This window comes from Lagopus muta, chromosome 15 (genome assembly GCF_023343835.1).
Source record: "Lagopus muta isolate bLagMut1 chromosome 15, bLagMut1 primary, whole genome shotgun sequence".
Classification (NCBI taxonomy): Eukaryota; Metazoa; Chordata; class Aves; order Galliformes; family Phasianidae; genus Lagopus; species Lagopus muta.
The window spans coordinates 9,026,861-9,042,364 of NC_064447.1; the positions used below are offsets into that span (position 1 = coordinate 9,026,861).

The 15,504-nt window shown below is 41.5% G+C and overlaps 1 protein-coding gene across 7 annotated transcripts in view; it reads right to left on the reverse strand.

Annotated features, from left to right (window-relative positions):
* The window catches only part of TSC2 (TSC complex subunit 2), a 31,331-nt gene extending 15,840 nt beyond the window's left edge, over positions 1 to 15,491 (reverse strand). For 6 of the 7 annotated variants that reach the window (XM_048962392.1, XM_048962391.1, XM_048962390.1 and 3 more), the window contains exons 1-25: positions 15,329 to 15,420; positions 14,479 to 14,643; positions 13,545 to 13,631; positions 12,790 to 12,900; positions 11,927 to 12,071; positions 11,677 to 11,794; positions 11,192 to 11,240; positions 10,663 to 10,788; positions 10,262 to 10,335; positions 9,819 to 9,945; positions 9,036 to 9,179; positions 8,676 to 8,813; positions 8,361 to 8,464; positions 7,475 to 7,556; positions 6,441 to 6,596; positions 6,014 to 6,130; positions 5,377 to 5,499; positions 5,040 to 5,146; positions 4,444 to 4,597; positions 3,658 to 3,780; positions 3,192 to 3,326; positions 2,511 to 2,700; positions 1,996 to 2,089; positions 1,568 to 1,670; positions 1,275 to 1,369 (exon numbers count right to left, since the gene is read on the reverse strand). In XM_048962392.1, coding sequence (XP_048818349.1) covers positions 1,275 to 1,369; positions 1,568 to 1,670; positions 1,996 to 2,089; positions 2,511 to 2,700; positions 3,192 to 3,326; positions 3,658 to 3,780; positions 4,444 to 4,597; positions 5,040 to 5,146; positions 5,377 to 5,499; positions 6,014 to 6,130; positions 6,441 to 6,596; positions 7,475 to 7,556; positions 8,361 to 8,464; positions 8,676 to 8,813; positions 9,036 to 9,179; positions 9,819 to 9,945; positions 10,262 to 10,335; positions 10,663 to 10,788; positions 11,192 to 11,240; positions 11,677 to 11,794; positions 11,927 to 12,071; positions 12,790 to 12,900; positions 13,545 to 13,631; positions 14,479 to 14,643; positions 15,329 to 15,361 — 2,900 coding nt within the window. In that variant the 5' untranslated portion in view covers positions 15,362 to 15,420. Of the gene's footprint in view, positions 1 to 1,274; positions 1,370 to 1,567; positions 1,671 to 1,995; positions 2,090 to 2,510; positions 2,701 to 3,191; positions 3,327 to 3,657; positions 3,781 to 4,443; positions 4,598 to 5,039; positions 5,147 to 5,376; positions 5,500 to 6,013; positions 6,131 to 6,440; positions 6,597 to 7,474; positions 7,557 to 8,360; positions 8,465 to 8,675; positions 8,814 to 9,035; positions 9,180 to 9,818; positions 9,946 to 10,261; positions 10,336 to 10,662; positions 10,789 to 11,191; positions 11,241 to 11,676; positions 11,795 to 11,926; positions 12,072 to 12,789; positions 12,901 to 13,544; positions 13,632 to 14,478; positions 14,644 to 15,328 lie in introns of all 7 variants that reach the window. The other variant, XM_048962388.1, reaches the window with a different exon arrangement.
* Between the last annotated feature and the right edge of the window lie 13 nt (positions 15,492 to 15,504).

Here is a 15,504-nt window from a genome sequence, read left to right on the forward strand (position 1 = left end):
AAGCACACAAGGTTTCTGAAGCAAGGAACAGATATCTACTCAAAGCTATTTCTTTTTTCATTTGACCAGAATCCAAACTCAGACTCAGAGACATCGCTGCCATTCTGGTGTTTCAGTTGCTGCCTGAGCTCACACTGCTTAGCACAGATTTTTGGGGAGGCCATCCAGCAGCTAGCAAAAACCTTTAGATACAGCAGTATTCCAACCTAGTTGAATTAAACAGGTTTTTGGAGGAAAAAAAAAAAAAAAAAGATTAGTTGAAATTCTAATTTGAGAGACGATTGTCAAAAGGCTTCTCTTCCAAATTTCTGAATGAAAGAAGAGGAGATGGGAGAGATGAAACACAAAACAGGGTTTACAGCTATAGCACTAGGGAAGGGGTGGTGTTTCTTCATTGCAAGACACTACTGAGCCTTGCAGTTAAAGTAGAGGCACTTTCCCCAGGGTTCAAATGCCACTGTATGCTTACTGCACATTAACACTGAAGCAAGTTAAGTGAACCAATTTAGGTATGTCCTAGGTAAAAGGACATTGAATAAATTTTGAATGCCTTAGAATAATAGAAGCATGGAGTAACCCAAGTTGGAAGGGACCCACAATGCCTTCCAAGCAATATTTTTCCATCTTTGCAAATGTTATTTTGAAAGACCACTGGCAAGGTACATTCTGAATTCTACAGATATCAACTTTTGCTTCAAACTGACATACTGGTTTCAAAATTCAAATGAAATAACAAGCCATTCACACATACACAAGGCAGCTACCTGCCTTCAGTCATTTAGTCATGTACAATGACTTTATAGATATCCCTATGGAAAAACACAGATTCTGTTATCTCAGTTTATACTAATCACAATAATTTCCCTGGCAATCATTTATAAAAGTCACTGCCAATCAGTTATTAAAAGAAGTAAACACTATAAATACGGTTCTTTATTACTTCTACTACCCTTCTCATCCCTGGTAGCACTGTAACTGAAAGAACTGCTGCTTTCCAAAAACTAACAATAAAAGCAATTCACATTTAACTGTAAAAACTTACAGAACAGACAGCAACACTTTAATATGTACTATCAGACTGCCAGCTTGGTTTGAGTTCAACTTCTTACTAACCTCAGTTCCTCTTTTACCAATTCCCTAAAGAGGTTTACTTGGCTTGCTTAAATGCAGTCATACTCCAGATAACTAGACAGCCTCCTTCAGAATAAACTCAGGGAAGGGTGTGAGCACTATCCGAGCAACACAGGACCCTGCTGGAATCTAACATCATTTACCTTTTTGGCCTCTCATTGAGGCTTGTACTACGAGCCCTGAAACTGTCCTTCTCAGGTGTGTCATCAAAGGAGAGCAGCACATTGGAACGCAAACCCTGTCAAATGAGACCAACAGACACAGGTTTGAATGAGTAGGGCTTGCAGCTGAAAGACTGCAATCATGGGCTAATGCACAAGAACTTGCATGTGGTTTTGAAAAAGATGCTGGCTTCATACAGAAACCATTACACTTCTTGAACCAGTATCAGTCACCATTTTTATTGCGTGCTGATTGATTCAGTAGTATCCATTACCTTTGTAATATAGGGAACAAAGTCCTTTCGGAAGGGAAGGCGACACCGAATGAACCACATAGCTATCACATGGTGGGCCAGGCAAACAATGTACTGGTTAAACCTAGAGAGGCAAAAACCACAGTTTAATGTTGCAACATGATATCATTCCAGAACTGAACACAGGGACTTGTCTGTATGAGAAATACAACTGTTCCTTTACCTACTGTAAATTAGAAAGAAAAAAAAAGAGAAAAGCAGACTTCTATTTAAGAGAAGCAGACACTGAGTCCCAGGTGAATATGGTCCACCTTCAGAAAAGGATTGGAGCCACCAAAGTGAGCAATATTCCATAAATAATCTAGACTCAAGTGCTACAGAAAAGCCTATCTTAGCTTCTTCACCTTACAGGTGAGGTGGGGGATGAAGCAGATTTGCTATAAACTTACTTGGAAGGGTTTGTGTATGGCAGGGAGATGGCAAACACACTGGCATACTGCTCTGCAGCAAAGTTCCTGTAGAGGTGAGGCAGCCTTGCTAGAGCTAGAATGGTTGAAGAAAACCAACACAGGTGAGTTCTGGACACGAGCTATTCAATACCAGAATTTGGCTTAATTTGAATTGTTTTGTTTCTTCTAAATCATTAGCTGACATAGAAGTCATGCAGACCATAACATCATGGTTAACATCATAGTAATTTCACACTGCTTACATTATAAACAACAGAGGGAGCACAGCTTTCTATTTCCCACCCTCTACAGCTACAGTGTAAGCATGAGCAAGTGTCTTAAAAACAGTAACAAATGAGATAACCAAACATTTTCATTTCGAGGACAGTGAAAAGGCATCACCAAAAGAACAATAAACCCTCACAGCACGATGCATCTGACTAATCAAAACAGTCACACTCGGGTCTAAACGTTTATAACTGCAAGATCAAGCACGGAAGAACCTTACAACTTACTTGAAAGAAATTCTAAGAGAGGGATTGCCATATTGGCTGTAGCAGAGATGTGGGTTAGTTTGACTATTAAGACAGGAAGCGCCTTTATGATGATGTCAGGCATCTCAACGCTGCAGACAGAGAGCGCCACGACGCACTGGTTTGCACAGCGATAGATAAGCCCGTGTTCCAGGCAGTACACGATTTCACGCTGGAAAACAACAGGAAAAAAAAGGGAAAAGAGTCTTAATAAAGAGAAAACCTGCAAAATCCAATCTCCTGACTTCAATTAGCATTTCAGAACAGCTTACAAGGCACCACCACTGCAGTGCCTGTATGACACACACCATTGAAAATGCGCTAACACAGATCTCTAAGAAATGCTGCTTATGTTCTAGGCCGAATCTTTTGATGGAACTTGAACCACATAGAAGTTTTAGAAATTATTCCTTAAGTTTCTAACCAAACACAGAGATGTATCAGAGCCTTCTTATAGAAAATACTTTCTTTCTGTTCAGTTCTCACATTTACCAGGGTCTTCCAGCTGAAGGTAAAGCCACCCAGCAGTGAGTGAGCAGGGGAACAGGTACGGATGGACAACGGTAAAACCAACCAACCAGACAGAAAGCAAAAAAGAAAGAAAATGTTCTACAGTAAAGGCCCAGCCCCTGCTCCCAACACATCCTCTGGCTTTTCCTGTACCTGTTTAGCTTTGTCCAGATAATTATGATAAGATATCAATGCTGTCAGTACTGGGACTACAGCCAGGTGCAAATCAGTGCGGGAAAAGCCCTCTGGGGTACCATGGAGCCTGTCGGTCGTCTTCTTGTCTGTGAGCTGATGCATCATACATTAAGTTAGGATATCTGACATTAAGAATACTCTCCACAAGACAGTGGAAAGGCATAGCCCACAGCTGCCTTTCCACATGTATACATATAGAATACATACATAGAGAAGAAAAACACTGATTACTAAACACCCAAAATGATCTCCACAAAAAGAGAAGGTGAGCAAGGACTGGCAACAGGCATGATAATCTTGTTATTACTAGACTGAAGCAAAACAAATGAGCAAACAAAAAAAAAAAATCTCAAAAACAGTGGCAAGTAAACAAAGGATATGTTTAAATATAGTAATTATACATCTATAGGGTGAGTGGCATTACCATGTAGCTCAGTGCAGAAGCCAGGAGGTCTATGTTACAAGGAGAGGTTAAAAACAGCACTTTATAGCGGAGGGATTCTGGTAGTTTGTTGAGGACCAACTTCAATACCTTCCAGTCTGTCTCCTGGAAAGAAAGAGAGTTTGGGTGGAACATTTTTGGATGATTTTCTTTCTGTTTGAAAGTAAGACTCATCAAATTTCAGACAGCATGCCATTTCCTAGGCAGACGTGTGTCTTGGAATGGTAGCTACACAAAAAAAATTACATTTAGCTGTCACATGTTACTTCCTTTCTCTCATCCAGCTCTAGGTGCAATACTGGCACTGCATGCTGAAAGATAACTTGTATCCAGACTCAACAAAGCTCAACCACACAGAGCTAGAGTTCAAGCCTTACAACTGCTAGTACAAATTAGCCTCCAGAGCAAGACGCTCTCTCAGAACACAGCTCTGTCCAAATCCAACATTAACAAGCAATTTACATTTACAGTTCCAAATGCCCTTTCAGAAATAGGATGAATTCTTTCATCTTTGTTTAACAAACACATTTTTGCCTTTATCCAACGTGAAGCAGCATGCAATGAAAGTCTTGCTGAACTTCTGGAGAGCTGAACTAGTGCTCCCACTGGTGGTTGTAAAGTTGCACAGTTACACAGATGCCCATGAAGGAGGATTTAAGTCTTGCTTCTCAGGCATTATTTACATACTCAGGGAGAGTGCTCTATCCAGACCTTTTAATCTGTCATATTTCACACAAAGATAACAACTGTCATTAAGAGGAGACATACTTGCTTCAAACACTGCAGAAGGACACCAAAGACCATTGAGTATGGCAAATGCCCTATTCGAATGGTGCTGTTCTGGGAAGGCACACTGGGACTGCCTGAAGGTGGAGAGAGCGTACCAGTAGGCTTCTTCTCAGAAGCTCTCTTCTCTGCTTCTCTACAACACATGAAGGCAGAAAAACAACATAAGGTAAACTAAAGAACAGAACATTGGGAATTTTAGTGATGTACTCTTTAACATATTCTAGAGTATGTTACAAAAAAAACATCAGAGCAAGCTATAAAACTGGAATAGATAGATCTATACAAATCATTGAATCAAATCTCAACATAAGAATTGGTTCCAGGCAGGAAACTGCAAATGTTTTTGTTAAGTGTTTGTGACAGAAACAGAAATTCCATGTGTAAGACTGAGGGCTCTACAGAGGAGCATGTAGTCATTAGCTGGGACCATTCTAGGCTGTAACTATAGAATTGTCTTCTAACAGATTCATCAGGATTTGAACGATTCGGACAAATTGGAGATAAATTATTAAGCACATGCAAGAATGTAGAACAGTTCCAAAAACAGCACTTGCTGAATGCTATGAGAAACCTACACAAAATCACACAGACAGTAAGGGCTGAATCTCACTGCTCCATCCTTGTTAGAAAGGCCAAGACGGTGGAGGGAGTCAGCTCGAAGCATCAAGAGGAAATCAAATACCTGCAACAGAGAAGACACTGGAGTAACTGAAAACTCAGGCCAGTGGAATATTCTCCCAACTCCCCCCTGCAGGTATAGACAAAGGGATTTTTTTCAGGATGCTGTAGTTAGTTCTGTACATGTACCAGCCAAGAAACACTTCATTTTGCTTCTGACAAGTTCTACATAACACATTTCCCACCTGCATCCCGAGATTTTCAGAGACAGCATGCATGTGTTACTGCTCATACCTGCAATCTGATGCTGCTAGCAACAGCAAGGCTGTAGGCATACAGATAGTGGCGCTGGATGTGGTGAATCAGCATCTCGTACACCCGCGTGGCATGGCTGGAAGGTAAGCTGTAGAGTTTTGTCTACAGAGGAACAGAAACACAATCTAAAGGCAGACTGATGCTAGTTATTTAGAAATCTGCACTGAGAATTCAAGAACGTTGCTAATTCTGGCTCCTGAAAGCAAGATAAAAGGACATTTCTGATCAGAACTGCTGCAGATTCCAGAATAATTCATTTCTGCAGAGTCCAGAACAACTAGTTCTTCACAACTGCTTAAGATGCACCTCAAGATATGCTGTCCAAACACAATTCAAGGTTATAAGCCACTCCCCTTCTACTACAATTTATGAACACATCTGCCCTCCACACAAGAAAATGTTTGTGTATTTGCTGTGCAGTGGAAAGAAGAGAAAATAAAACATCTAGCAAACAGTCACACAATACCCAAAAACAAAATAAATGACCAAAAGAGTTAAATGTTAAGTGATAAAACAAAAGACAGAGCATTTAATAACAAAACAGTTATCTAAAAAAGCTGCAGTCCGGTAGAAGGCTATTTGGAAGAGGATCTGTTTAATGCTCTTCCAGATTTACCTGAAGGATTATCAGAAGTCCAAGAACTGCTGTCTTCACATCCTCCAAAGAAGCTGAATATGATAGCAAATCCCTCTCTTCCAGCTCAGAGGGAGATGAGAGAGAATGAGCAGCCACCTTTTTAAAACAAAGCAGAACACTTGAGATCTACGACACAAATTCTCCATAATTCTATCCTGAAAGGTCAAACAAGACTACAGCAAGTTATCCTTGCCAGAAATTCTGCAAGACTTGTTACGTAGCTTGGATGGGTGCTGGTAAGGTTTTTAAAGTTCAATTCCACTATCTGCATCCCACAAAACCCCGCGATTTTACAGCACCCATTGACCTATGCAAGTGATGACATTCAGTTTAGTCTCAGCCACAGCAGGAGGATCTGCCTAAAGCCAGTGTGATGCTTCTGACAGCTGACCAAAATCCACCTCACCTTCTCTATGATATCAAGCAAGCTGTTAAAGTGATGTGTGTTGCAGCCTTCAGCAAGGTCTACAAGTAGCTGAGTGGCCAGTTTTCGAACTTGATGGTCTTTATCCTCTGGAATGTGAGCCAGCTGAGAGATCACAACCAAGTTTATCAGCTCTTCCTGCAAGAGAACAGACGTGAATAAGCCTGGACATTTTGCTGTCAGTTTGTCAATAAGCATGTTAAAGAGACAAACAGCATGAAAAGAACACTGGTACTGGGCTTGATTCTCAACTGTTATGTGCCTTGATCTTTACACTTCCCTCCAGCTGAGTATTTCTTTACACTCCTCTCCAAAATACGTATGGCTTTTTGCTGAACTCAGACTTAGTGTCTGGCTTTTCATCTATCCTACAGATGACATCAGTCTATTTGAACCTGGGCTAAGGGAATTCTATGACTTGGTTTCCTGACGGGCAGGAAACATACAACAGCAACAAGTTTTCATAAACCCTCAAGAAATCCAAGAAGCAACTCTGCCCCTTCCTGCCCTCTGACACGCTCTGGGTACATTCCAGGGAGCTGAAGACATCCCCAAAGCTCTTGAGCAACTTCTCTTTCAGACAGCTTCTATCTTGGATGGTAACTGGAAGCACCAAGTCAAGTCAATCCACTCATGTCAGACCTGCCCAAACCTCACGCCTTCACAAAACTTTTATATCAACTCTGTCTCTCAGACCAATTCTGTTTTTCCAAACAAAACGTAAATGAAATCAATGATTTTTAAACAGGGAGGGAAACCCATAAGCAAGGATGTCCCCAAAATATTTCACAGCACCTCACACTGCAACTTGCATACACCTTTATTTGGCTGAGGACAATTAAAAGGCAACTCCTCCTACAAACATTTGGAAATAACATTTGTTGTGTGTCACGCTGAAAGCACAATTCTGTGCACCATTCAGTGGAAGAGACAACACCACAAAATGTGCCACATCAAAGCCTTGCCCACCCCCTTAAGATCACACATGCAATCATCAGAAACAGATTAACACACACCTCATAGAACTGTCTGTTAATACTCAGTACAAAGGACAAGACATCCAGAACTTTAATACGAACAGCACTGCGACTTTCGTTCCTAAAATAGGAAGAGCAAATTCAAGATGAGTAAAATAAAGTTGCTGCTATTTAGGGGAGGGAACAGGGAAAAAAGGAAAGTAAAATTAAAATAAACTAAGAAACTTTTTGAGTCAGAGCAATAAACATTAGAGATCAGTTCAGCCTTCAGTCAATATCTCCCTATATAAGATCGGATTCAGGAACAAATGGAAACTAGAATCCCAATTCAGATTTTTCCTACAATTCAGCTTTTACTCCTACTGAAGACCTATAACTGCATTTTTTCCACTTCCAGTCCAAACTAGAAGTATTGAAGGGCAAGCACTCCAGTGAGCAAATCCAAAACCAAACAGACAGCAGAGGGAAGGATCTGCTCTTCAGCAACATTTCACAAATGAGACCTAAGTTTTTTTTGTTGCTACATGATGGTATTTTAGAGCATGGAAGTACTTCTAGGAGTGCCAACTCAACAACAGTTATTACTTTAATACTGGACTGCCACATACAATCACGTGGCTGAACAGCAAAGTCTTGTTTGCTCTCAGAACTAGAGTGTTGTGCAGTGGAGCATGTAACTGCTTAAGTGAAGTGAAATAGCACCAACCAATGGTAATAAAGGACAGGGGGAAAAAAAGGGAACTTAACTCAGTGGAAAGTTTTTCTTCTTCTAAACAAATCCTTTCACATACTGTGCCCTGGAACTACTGTACTTCTTAGCAGTCATTCACTAACATTAGAACTTAGAAAACAAAATTATTTAACAGGGAAAGGTGGCAAGAAACATTCAAAAATACCTTGTATTCATAAAGTTATGATTTCATACCTGAAGAATCTCTCCATTAACATCTGCAGGTTGTGGATCCAGCCATCTTTGGCAGGATGAATGGATTGAGCTCTGTATGCTATCAAGTTTAATACAGAAGATTCCTTTCATGGAAAGATCAAGAATTTTTTTTAGTGTATAAGCAAAAGCAATACATTCATTTTTGTCCTCCCTCTAAGAACAAGGTTCATGCGAATGTAAGTCCTTGCTGAGGTTTTCTAACCACTTGCTATTTCAGGACTCACTGTTTCCAACTGTACCAAGTAACAAAGCAGTTTAAACTGACCACAAAGAAGCTACCAGGGAACGTCTTACCGGTCTCTGATCAGCACATCTTTCCACCAGCTCAAAAAATCTCTCCTCAGAACCATGAAATTCATTCTGGTCACAAAGTTCTTCTACTGTAGTCAAAAGATCATGTACAATGGACTTAAGTTCTTGGCTCTCTAAACTCTGAAATAGAGATAAAAACATTCCTGGAAGACTTACACTGTACCAGAAAATATCAACTGTTCACAAACAGAAAACTCAGCTGATAAGCACAGTATCAAGAATTGGGCTAAACCTTCCTTTGACTTCAAAGGTCACCAGAGTGTACAAATGAGATCAATTTGCAGAAATATTTATGGGAAGGTCTTTTAATTGAAAGTGCATCAAGATAGGCTCAACACTTACCTGCAGCTGTTGCAGTAATCGCTCCATGATGTCCAAGAGGATATCCCAGGTTACAGCTTGCAGTTCCTTCCCATACTTCTTTATTAGGCGGGTGATGGACAGAACTATCTCATAAGATACAACTGCATTGGGACATGTCATGGCCTGGAATACAAAGTGCTTCAGTCAGTTAACAGCTGGAAAACAGCGGTCAGAAACCCTCTTGAACTAAAATGAAACACGCCTTACTCATTAAAAAGGTAGCATGAAGGCCTGTGATAAATGCACCCAAGTCTATTCACACAAAGGCCAAAGCAAAGAACTCTTATGAAGCACAGTTACACGCTTCCGCAAGCAGCTGTCGATCAACTGCCAAATTCAGCCCTATCATAGAAGAGTAGGCTTGTGAGGTTCTAAAGCTAGTAACTCCTGCTTGATTCTCCTGAATGAGAAAATTTTAAGGGAGCTCTGAAGATACTGTCCCTCAGATTTCTGTACCACACATTAGGAAAAGTGCAAGTTTATGCTTCATCTTTATTTTTTAAGTTAGCATCCACAATGTAGACTTTTAATAAAGGGAATTCAGAGTTTGCGCTGCTGGCCAACAGTTATAGAAATATCCTAGAAGGAAGTCTCAGTTTTAAACCTAAAAGCTTTGTTGTTTTATTCCCTTACACATCACCCAACTGATATCTTTCAGCCACGCAAAGATCCCTTTGGTGAAGGGGATCACAGTTTTACCCTAAACTTGTACAGGTCCAGACACACAACTGATTAAAACATTTCTCCAGCATCCCATCCTACCTTGAGGAACGAAGGCAGCACAGAAGTTGGGGAATTCTTGAGTGAATTGAGGCGATGAGCACCCCAGAGAGCCATCCCAACAAAGAACACTGCTCCTCTCAGCAGGGCTGCATCTGCCATGTAAGCTCTGCAAACAGACATTGTTTTGGGGCACAAGACTCAATAGCAATACACACTGTCATAATTTCCAGCTGTGCACATTAGAGCATTGCAATTTATAAACATAAAATCTAGAAAACCTTTTAGTATGATTTTATTTTTAAATGAAGGAAAACTACATTCAGAAAAGCTGAAAATGAGCATTTCTGGCAGTTTCATTAGGAAAAGGATTCACTTCTAAGAACCAGAACTCCCAGCCTGTCCTACTGAGGTCAGTGGCTCCCCAGTTTACCTCAGTGTGACTTCTACTGAATTACTAGGGTTTTGTTATATGCCCTCTTTACCTGTCTTCCATGATCCTGCACATGTTGTAAATGGCACTGTGTCCCAAGTGAGTTCCCAAAAGGTTGCGCATGAGCTGGAAGTGCAAAGACAACACTCACATATCCAACTGTTAAAACACTCATGACCCTAAACATGCATTCAGCTGGATAATCATAACTGCTTATGGAAAATAAATATGTTCCATGCCATTTCCATGCCACAACAGAGAAGGGAGGCTGCCATATCAGCTGAAAGCACAGCTTAGTGCATGCAAATGACAGAATTTACATGAACAATGTGCTGAGCCCTTGATGCTTGAAACAATTTAATTTCTGGTTTGTTTTTAGAAGCATGACACGTTCACAGGCATGTGGCTCTTCATCTGCGAGGAAGAAACAAAGAACTCATTAAAAGTTCTGACCTTCCAGCATGGCTCACAGAGTTCCTTCACATTGATGGTACGGCACAACGTGATAATAAATACTGGCAGGTTCTCTGACGGCAGGCAGTTATAGCAAACAACAGCATCTAAAACTTGCAAGGAAATCTTCGAGAGAGAAAGATAACATGGTTACACACTTCCTTAGGAATAAAGCAGGTTAAATCCTAGGCTGACAGGCGCAGGAAATCTTGTGGAAGTTAATAAAGACTGAGATACATCTTTCTTCTTTTGTTTTTTTTTTTAATGCAGGATAAAAAGTAACCCATAAAAACCACTGTTAAAAATTTGCTTAATAAACTTATGCATGCTCTGCTTCTTTTGGAATAAAATTAGTTTTGTTGTAAGAGATATTCTGGCTTACAAACACTTCATAACACTGTATTAGTTCTCTTCTAAGATGAGAATAAACTGGGATGAGAGTCTGATGACCTGATTTTATTTCTAACAGATTTGGTTTCAAAGAATTTCAGAGAACTCTGAAGTATTAAAACAGACTCAAACCACTGACCTCAATGTCCACAGATGATGAAGTCTGAATGCACAAGATGCATATCTTGCTGTTAAGAAAGAACATTTAATTATGATTGTTTGCTTAGTATAGATTTAAGCAAATTACAAAGACCTAAAACAGAAAAGTAAATTGGCATGCAGTTTTCTCTTATCACTCTCCCTACTTTGGCATTTTATAACATTTCTAAGGACACTGGACAGTACAACCTTTTACAAACTGTTAGCTTAAAGTTGCACTTGAATAACCTCTCATTATGCCTTTGTTAATAAAACAGCAGACATCATATGAAACGAGGAAATTACATGCAACATTTTAAACTAAAATGGATCTGAACATTGTAAAAAACTCAAATATTTGTCAGAATTGTCAGATATGACCCAGAACAAAAGAGATCCAGATCAGATTAAAAAGATTCCACTAATCTGCATATTAATCTGCAGCTTTGCCCTGTAAACAATTAAAGGGTAAAAAAAAACACTCACTGGACCATATCAGCTACATAGTCTTCCAGATAGCAGCTGTTGAATTTCACCAGGTTCACTAAAACCAAAAGGAACTCTGAAGACAAACCAACATCCATCCACTGCAGCACAAAGTCAGCTGAAGGGAGAAAACAAATCATTACAGCCAGCTTTCTGCCCAGAAGCATTATCTCTACTGCCTTTTTCTCACACTGCTGGATGCCTCTCACTTGGCTTATTACAGGCAAACGTTAGAGGAATAAATACTCACCTAACTCTTCTTCTAAGTAAGTGATGTATCGTCCATTTTCTGTTAGAGCCTTAAACACTTCAAGCCGTTCGTGCAAGTCTTCATTGGAGGGATAGTCCTTAATAACTTTAAAAAAATGTGCTCTAAGGATTCCTAATCTCTCACCCTTAGGAAAAAAAGAAGGGGGGTAGGGGTAGGAGAAGAAGGTGGAGAAATAACAATGTCACTAAAGAAGGCCCAGAGCTGATCAAAAGCTGTAGCAATAAACTTGATGCTTGACATTATTTTCTTTTTCTACAGGCTATAAAAATAACTCTCTGTCTCTACTGGCAATTGCACAGGACTGCTCTAACATTTCTTTATCAGCATTCAGGACTTGAAAGCTATTTTGTCCAGCACCACACAGACAGCATCCAATACACAAAGCAACCCACAGAAACCACAACTGACAGCACTGCCAGGAGAGCATTTATAAAACAGAGTGAAACAGAATTGATGCTTACTCTTTTCCTAAGCATCTCCCACTACCCTTACAGGATACAGCAAAGTAGAACTTTGGTCTGATACAGTCTTATGTTTGAACAGCACACTGTGACATCTGAAGAATTCACAGCATGCTTAACTTGGCCAGACTAGGAAAGCATCTCATAGAGAACTTGCTGCACTTCTGACATGCTGAAATATCAAAAACTGCTGCAGACTGGGACTGACACGTCTGAACAAAGACTGTAGGAAGTTTGCTGCATTGTGCCTGGATTTAAATTAAAGCACCAAAATAAGAAATGTGGAAAGTCGTAGAAAAAGGCTGCCCAATATCTTTTCACATTCATACTCGACACAAATCCAAGTTTAAGTATAGTGTTTTTTCTATAGTTTGTTTTCACCTGCCCTTGAATGATTGACTTTAGGAGATGAAGAACAGCATGTCTGGCTTCAGCTGGGCGCTCAGGCTGGAGCATATCAGCTACCACCTTCCATATTGCTTCCACTGCATGCTGCAAACAAACGTGAGAGGCAGTATAAGGAAAGGTAAGCTTCTTCTAGGAACTTCACCCAGCAGGTCAGCCACTAATTACTGCACGTTAATAAACAAGATCCTCAGGATTTCACGTCCAGAGTTCTCCTTTTGAGGGACACTCCCACCTGCCTGTCATAAGCTCTGGTGAAGGATGTGAGACACCAGTTCCTGGCCCGTATGACAACCTGCACCCCAGTCACTGAAGTTCCTCATTCACATGACATTTGTGCAGAAACCTTCACCCAAACACACGGTGAGTTTAAAGCCAATTGGAAGTAGCTTATTAACAGGACAGGAAGCCAGTAAATGCCCTCCCTGCAGGATTAACATCATCTCCTGTTCACTGTCCTGATCAGACCAAAATATTTACAGCATTATCCTTCCATTTCACGCATAAAGCCCAACAGCTACATGCTCTCTCCACCACAGCTGGCAGACTGAACAAGACTAATTTCCTTGGCACGCGAGCCATCTTACTACAGGTTTGGACAGCATAACATGTAGCTTCTGGGATTACCAATTTGAAAAGGCAGTCTGAACTACAGGAACTTCTTATGGTAGGCTAAGAGTTGCTGTTTACATTTTATGCTTCAAACACTCACTGAACACTTTGAAACTTACCTCTTCAATTTTTTTTGTTTTTGCCACTTCACAGATTTGGCTGATTGCTCGTATCCTATTACTTAATCCACATTCTATGCTCAGTTCCTGGAATAAAATGCAGAAATAAGCCAACAGTTTATCTTTCTAGAAACAGTAAGTCATTTCTCAAAGGGTTACAGGGCCGTTGAAAAAGGAATTAAGACATTTGCCCAAAATTATCTATTAGTCATCATCACTGGAACTTTTCAGGAATCTCTCCAACAACATTTTTGCATGAGCACATGATGATTCACCAAAACGAGAACCTTCCCAGATCTGGAGCCAAGCAGCTTTTCACCTCCAGGACAGAACAACTCGATTTCTTTCTTCAGAAAATTTAATAACTCTGACGGTGGCATTTACTGAGTAGACAGGAGGCAGGGAAAGGATGGACATAAGTCTCTCTCCAGCTTCCAGCTGGTAAAAGTTCAGCTGCTTCAGCACAGACAATAAGAGATCCTGATCTCTTTCCCCCTTCTACGTGTCACCCTCTCTGTCTGCTAACTATTCCGTTTACAGACTCACCAGACCAATTACTGGAACCATCTGAGTTTTTCTTCCACAAAAATTTAACCTTTCATAAAATAGAAATAGTTTTCAGCTTGAGCTAACAGCCACTACATAAACTTCATCAAGCTCAGACTATCAATGCAAAGCAACTTACTTTGAGTCTGTAATCTGTCACAACAGAGAATAACATCACCCTATAAAATATCTCAAAACTATCTGAACACTTAATTAAAACACTGTAACTTCTAACTCCATGAATTTTACATGCATTTCACTAGAGAGTGAATTGAGAGAAAAGGTAAAAAGGCAAGAACACATGGCAACAAAGAAAGCAAAACAACTGACTGAGAGCCCTCTGCCTTCCAAGCAATCTGGACTACACCTTTATACACATTTCTCACACCTTGAGTATTTCTGCAGTGATGATGAATTCCGTTTGCTTGCCCTCTGATGACTTTGAACTTCCCCGGGATGATCCCAGCCCCAAGAGATTCTTGAACTTCTCCTTCAGCCCCGAATCCTTGCTTTGAGGCTTTGCCATAGCTGACAAGAAAGCAGCGCTGAGCCCCTGCAAACACACAGCAGTGACTGTTTAGGGAGGCCCAGGCAGAATCTTTAAGTATGAAAAAAAACAAGCTTCACAATGCAGCATTTACAAACAGCTCTGCTGTTTCAAGCTGTTTACAGAGAAGCCCAGTGCCGAGGACAACACTGAGCTGCCCAGGGCTGACAGCACTGAATAACCATTTGCTGGGAGCTCTGAGTGACCAACGCCACCACAGCCTGCACATGGCAATCTCCATTTTACCATTCTGAATTGATTTTTGAATCACAGACACGCACGCTTTGAGGCAGGCATGCACCAAAGTCCTCACTCTCTTCAACCACGGGTGCCCCATCCCTGGAGGCTTTCCAGGCCAGGCTGCACGGGGCCCCGGTCTGATCCATTGCAGACAACCAGCCCACAGAGACATGGGGCTGGGGGGCTCTGGGGGCCTTTCTAACACGCTTTCCATTGCTCCCAACCCAAAAGCAGTGCGTGGGTCTCGCTCAACCGGTGATATTACACGACTCCACGACAAAGCACGCAGCACGTTAAGCATGACGGCCTTCAGCACAGCGGGGCACCCTGCCCTCCAAGGGTCAGCCCAGCACTCCGCCCCCCACGTCAGGACACCCATCGCTGCGTCCCGGAGACACAGCACAAGCGTCGCAGCAGCCCCGCAGGCACCCAGACCCCCAGCACCCCGTACCCCAACCGCTCCCCGGAGACCCGCGGCAGCCATAGGCGGTAGCCATAGGCCGCAGCCCCGCGCCCGGGGCCGCTCACCCGCCGCAGGCCCGGCCCCGCCGCCCCGGCCCCTCTACGCGCCGCGCCGACCCCGCCTCTGGCGGAAGTCCCTCCAGACACTTCCGGTGCCTTCTGCTT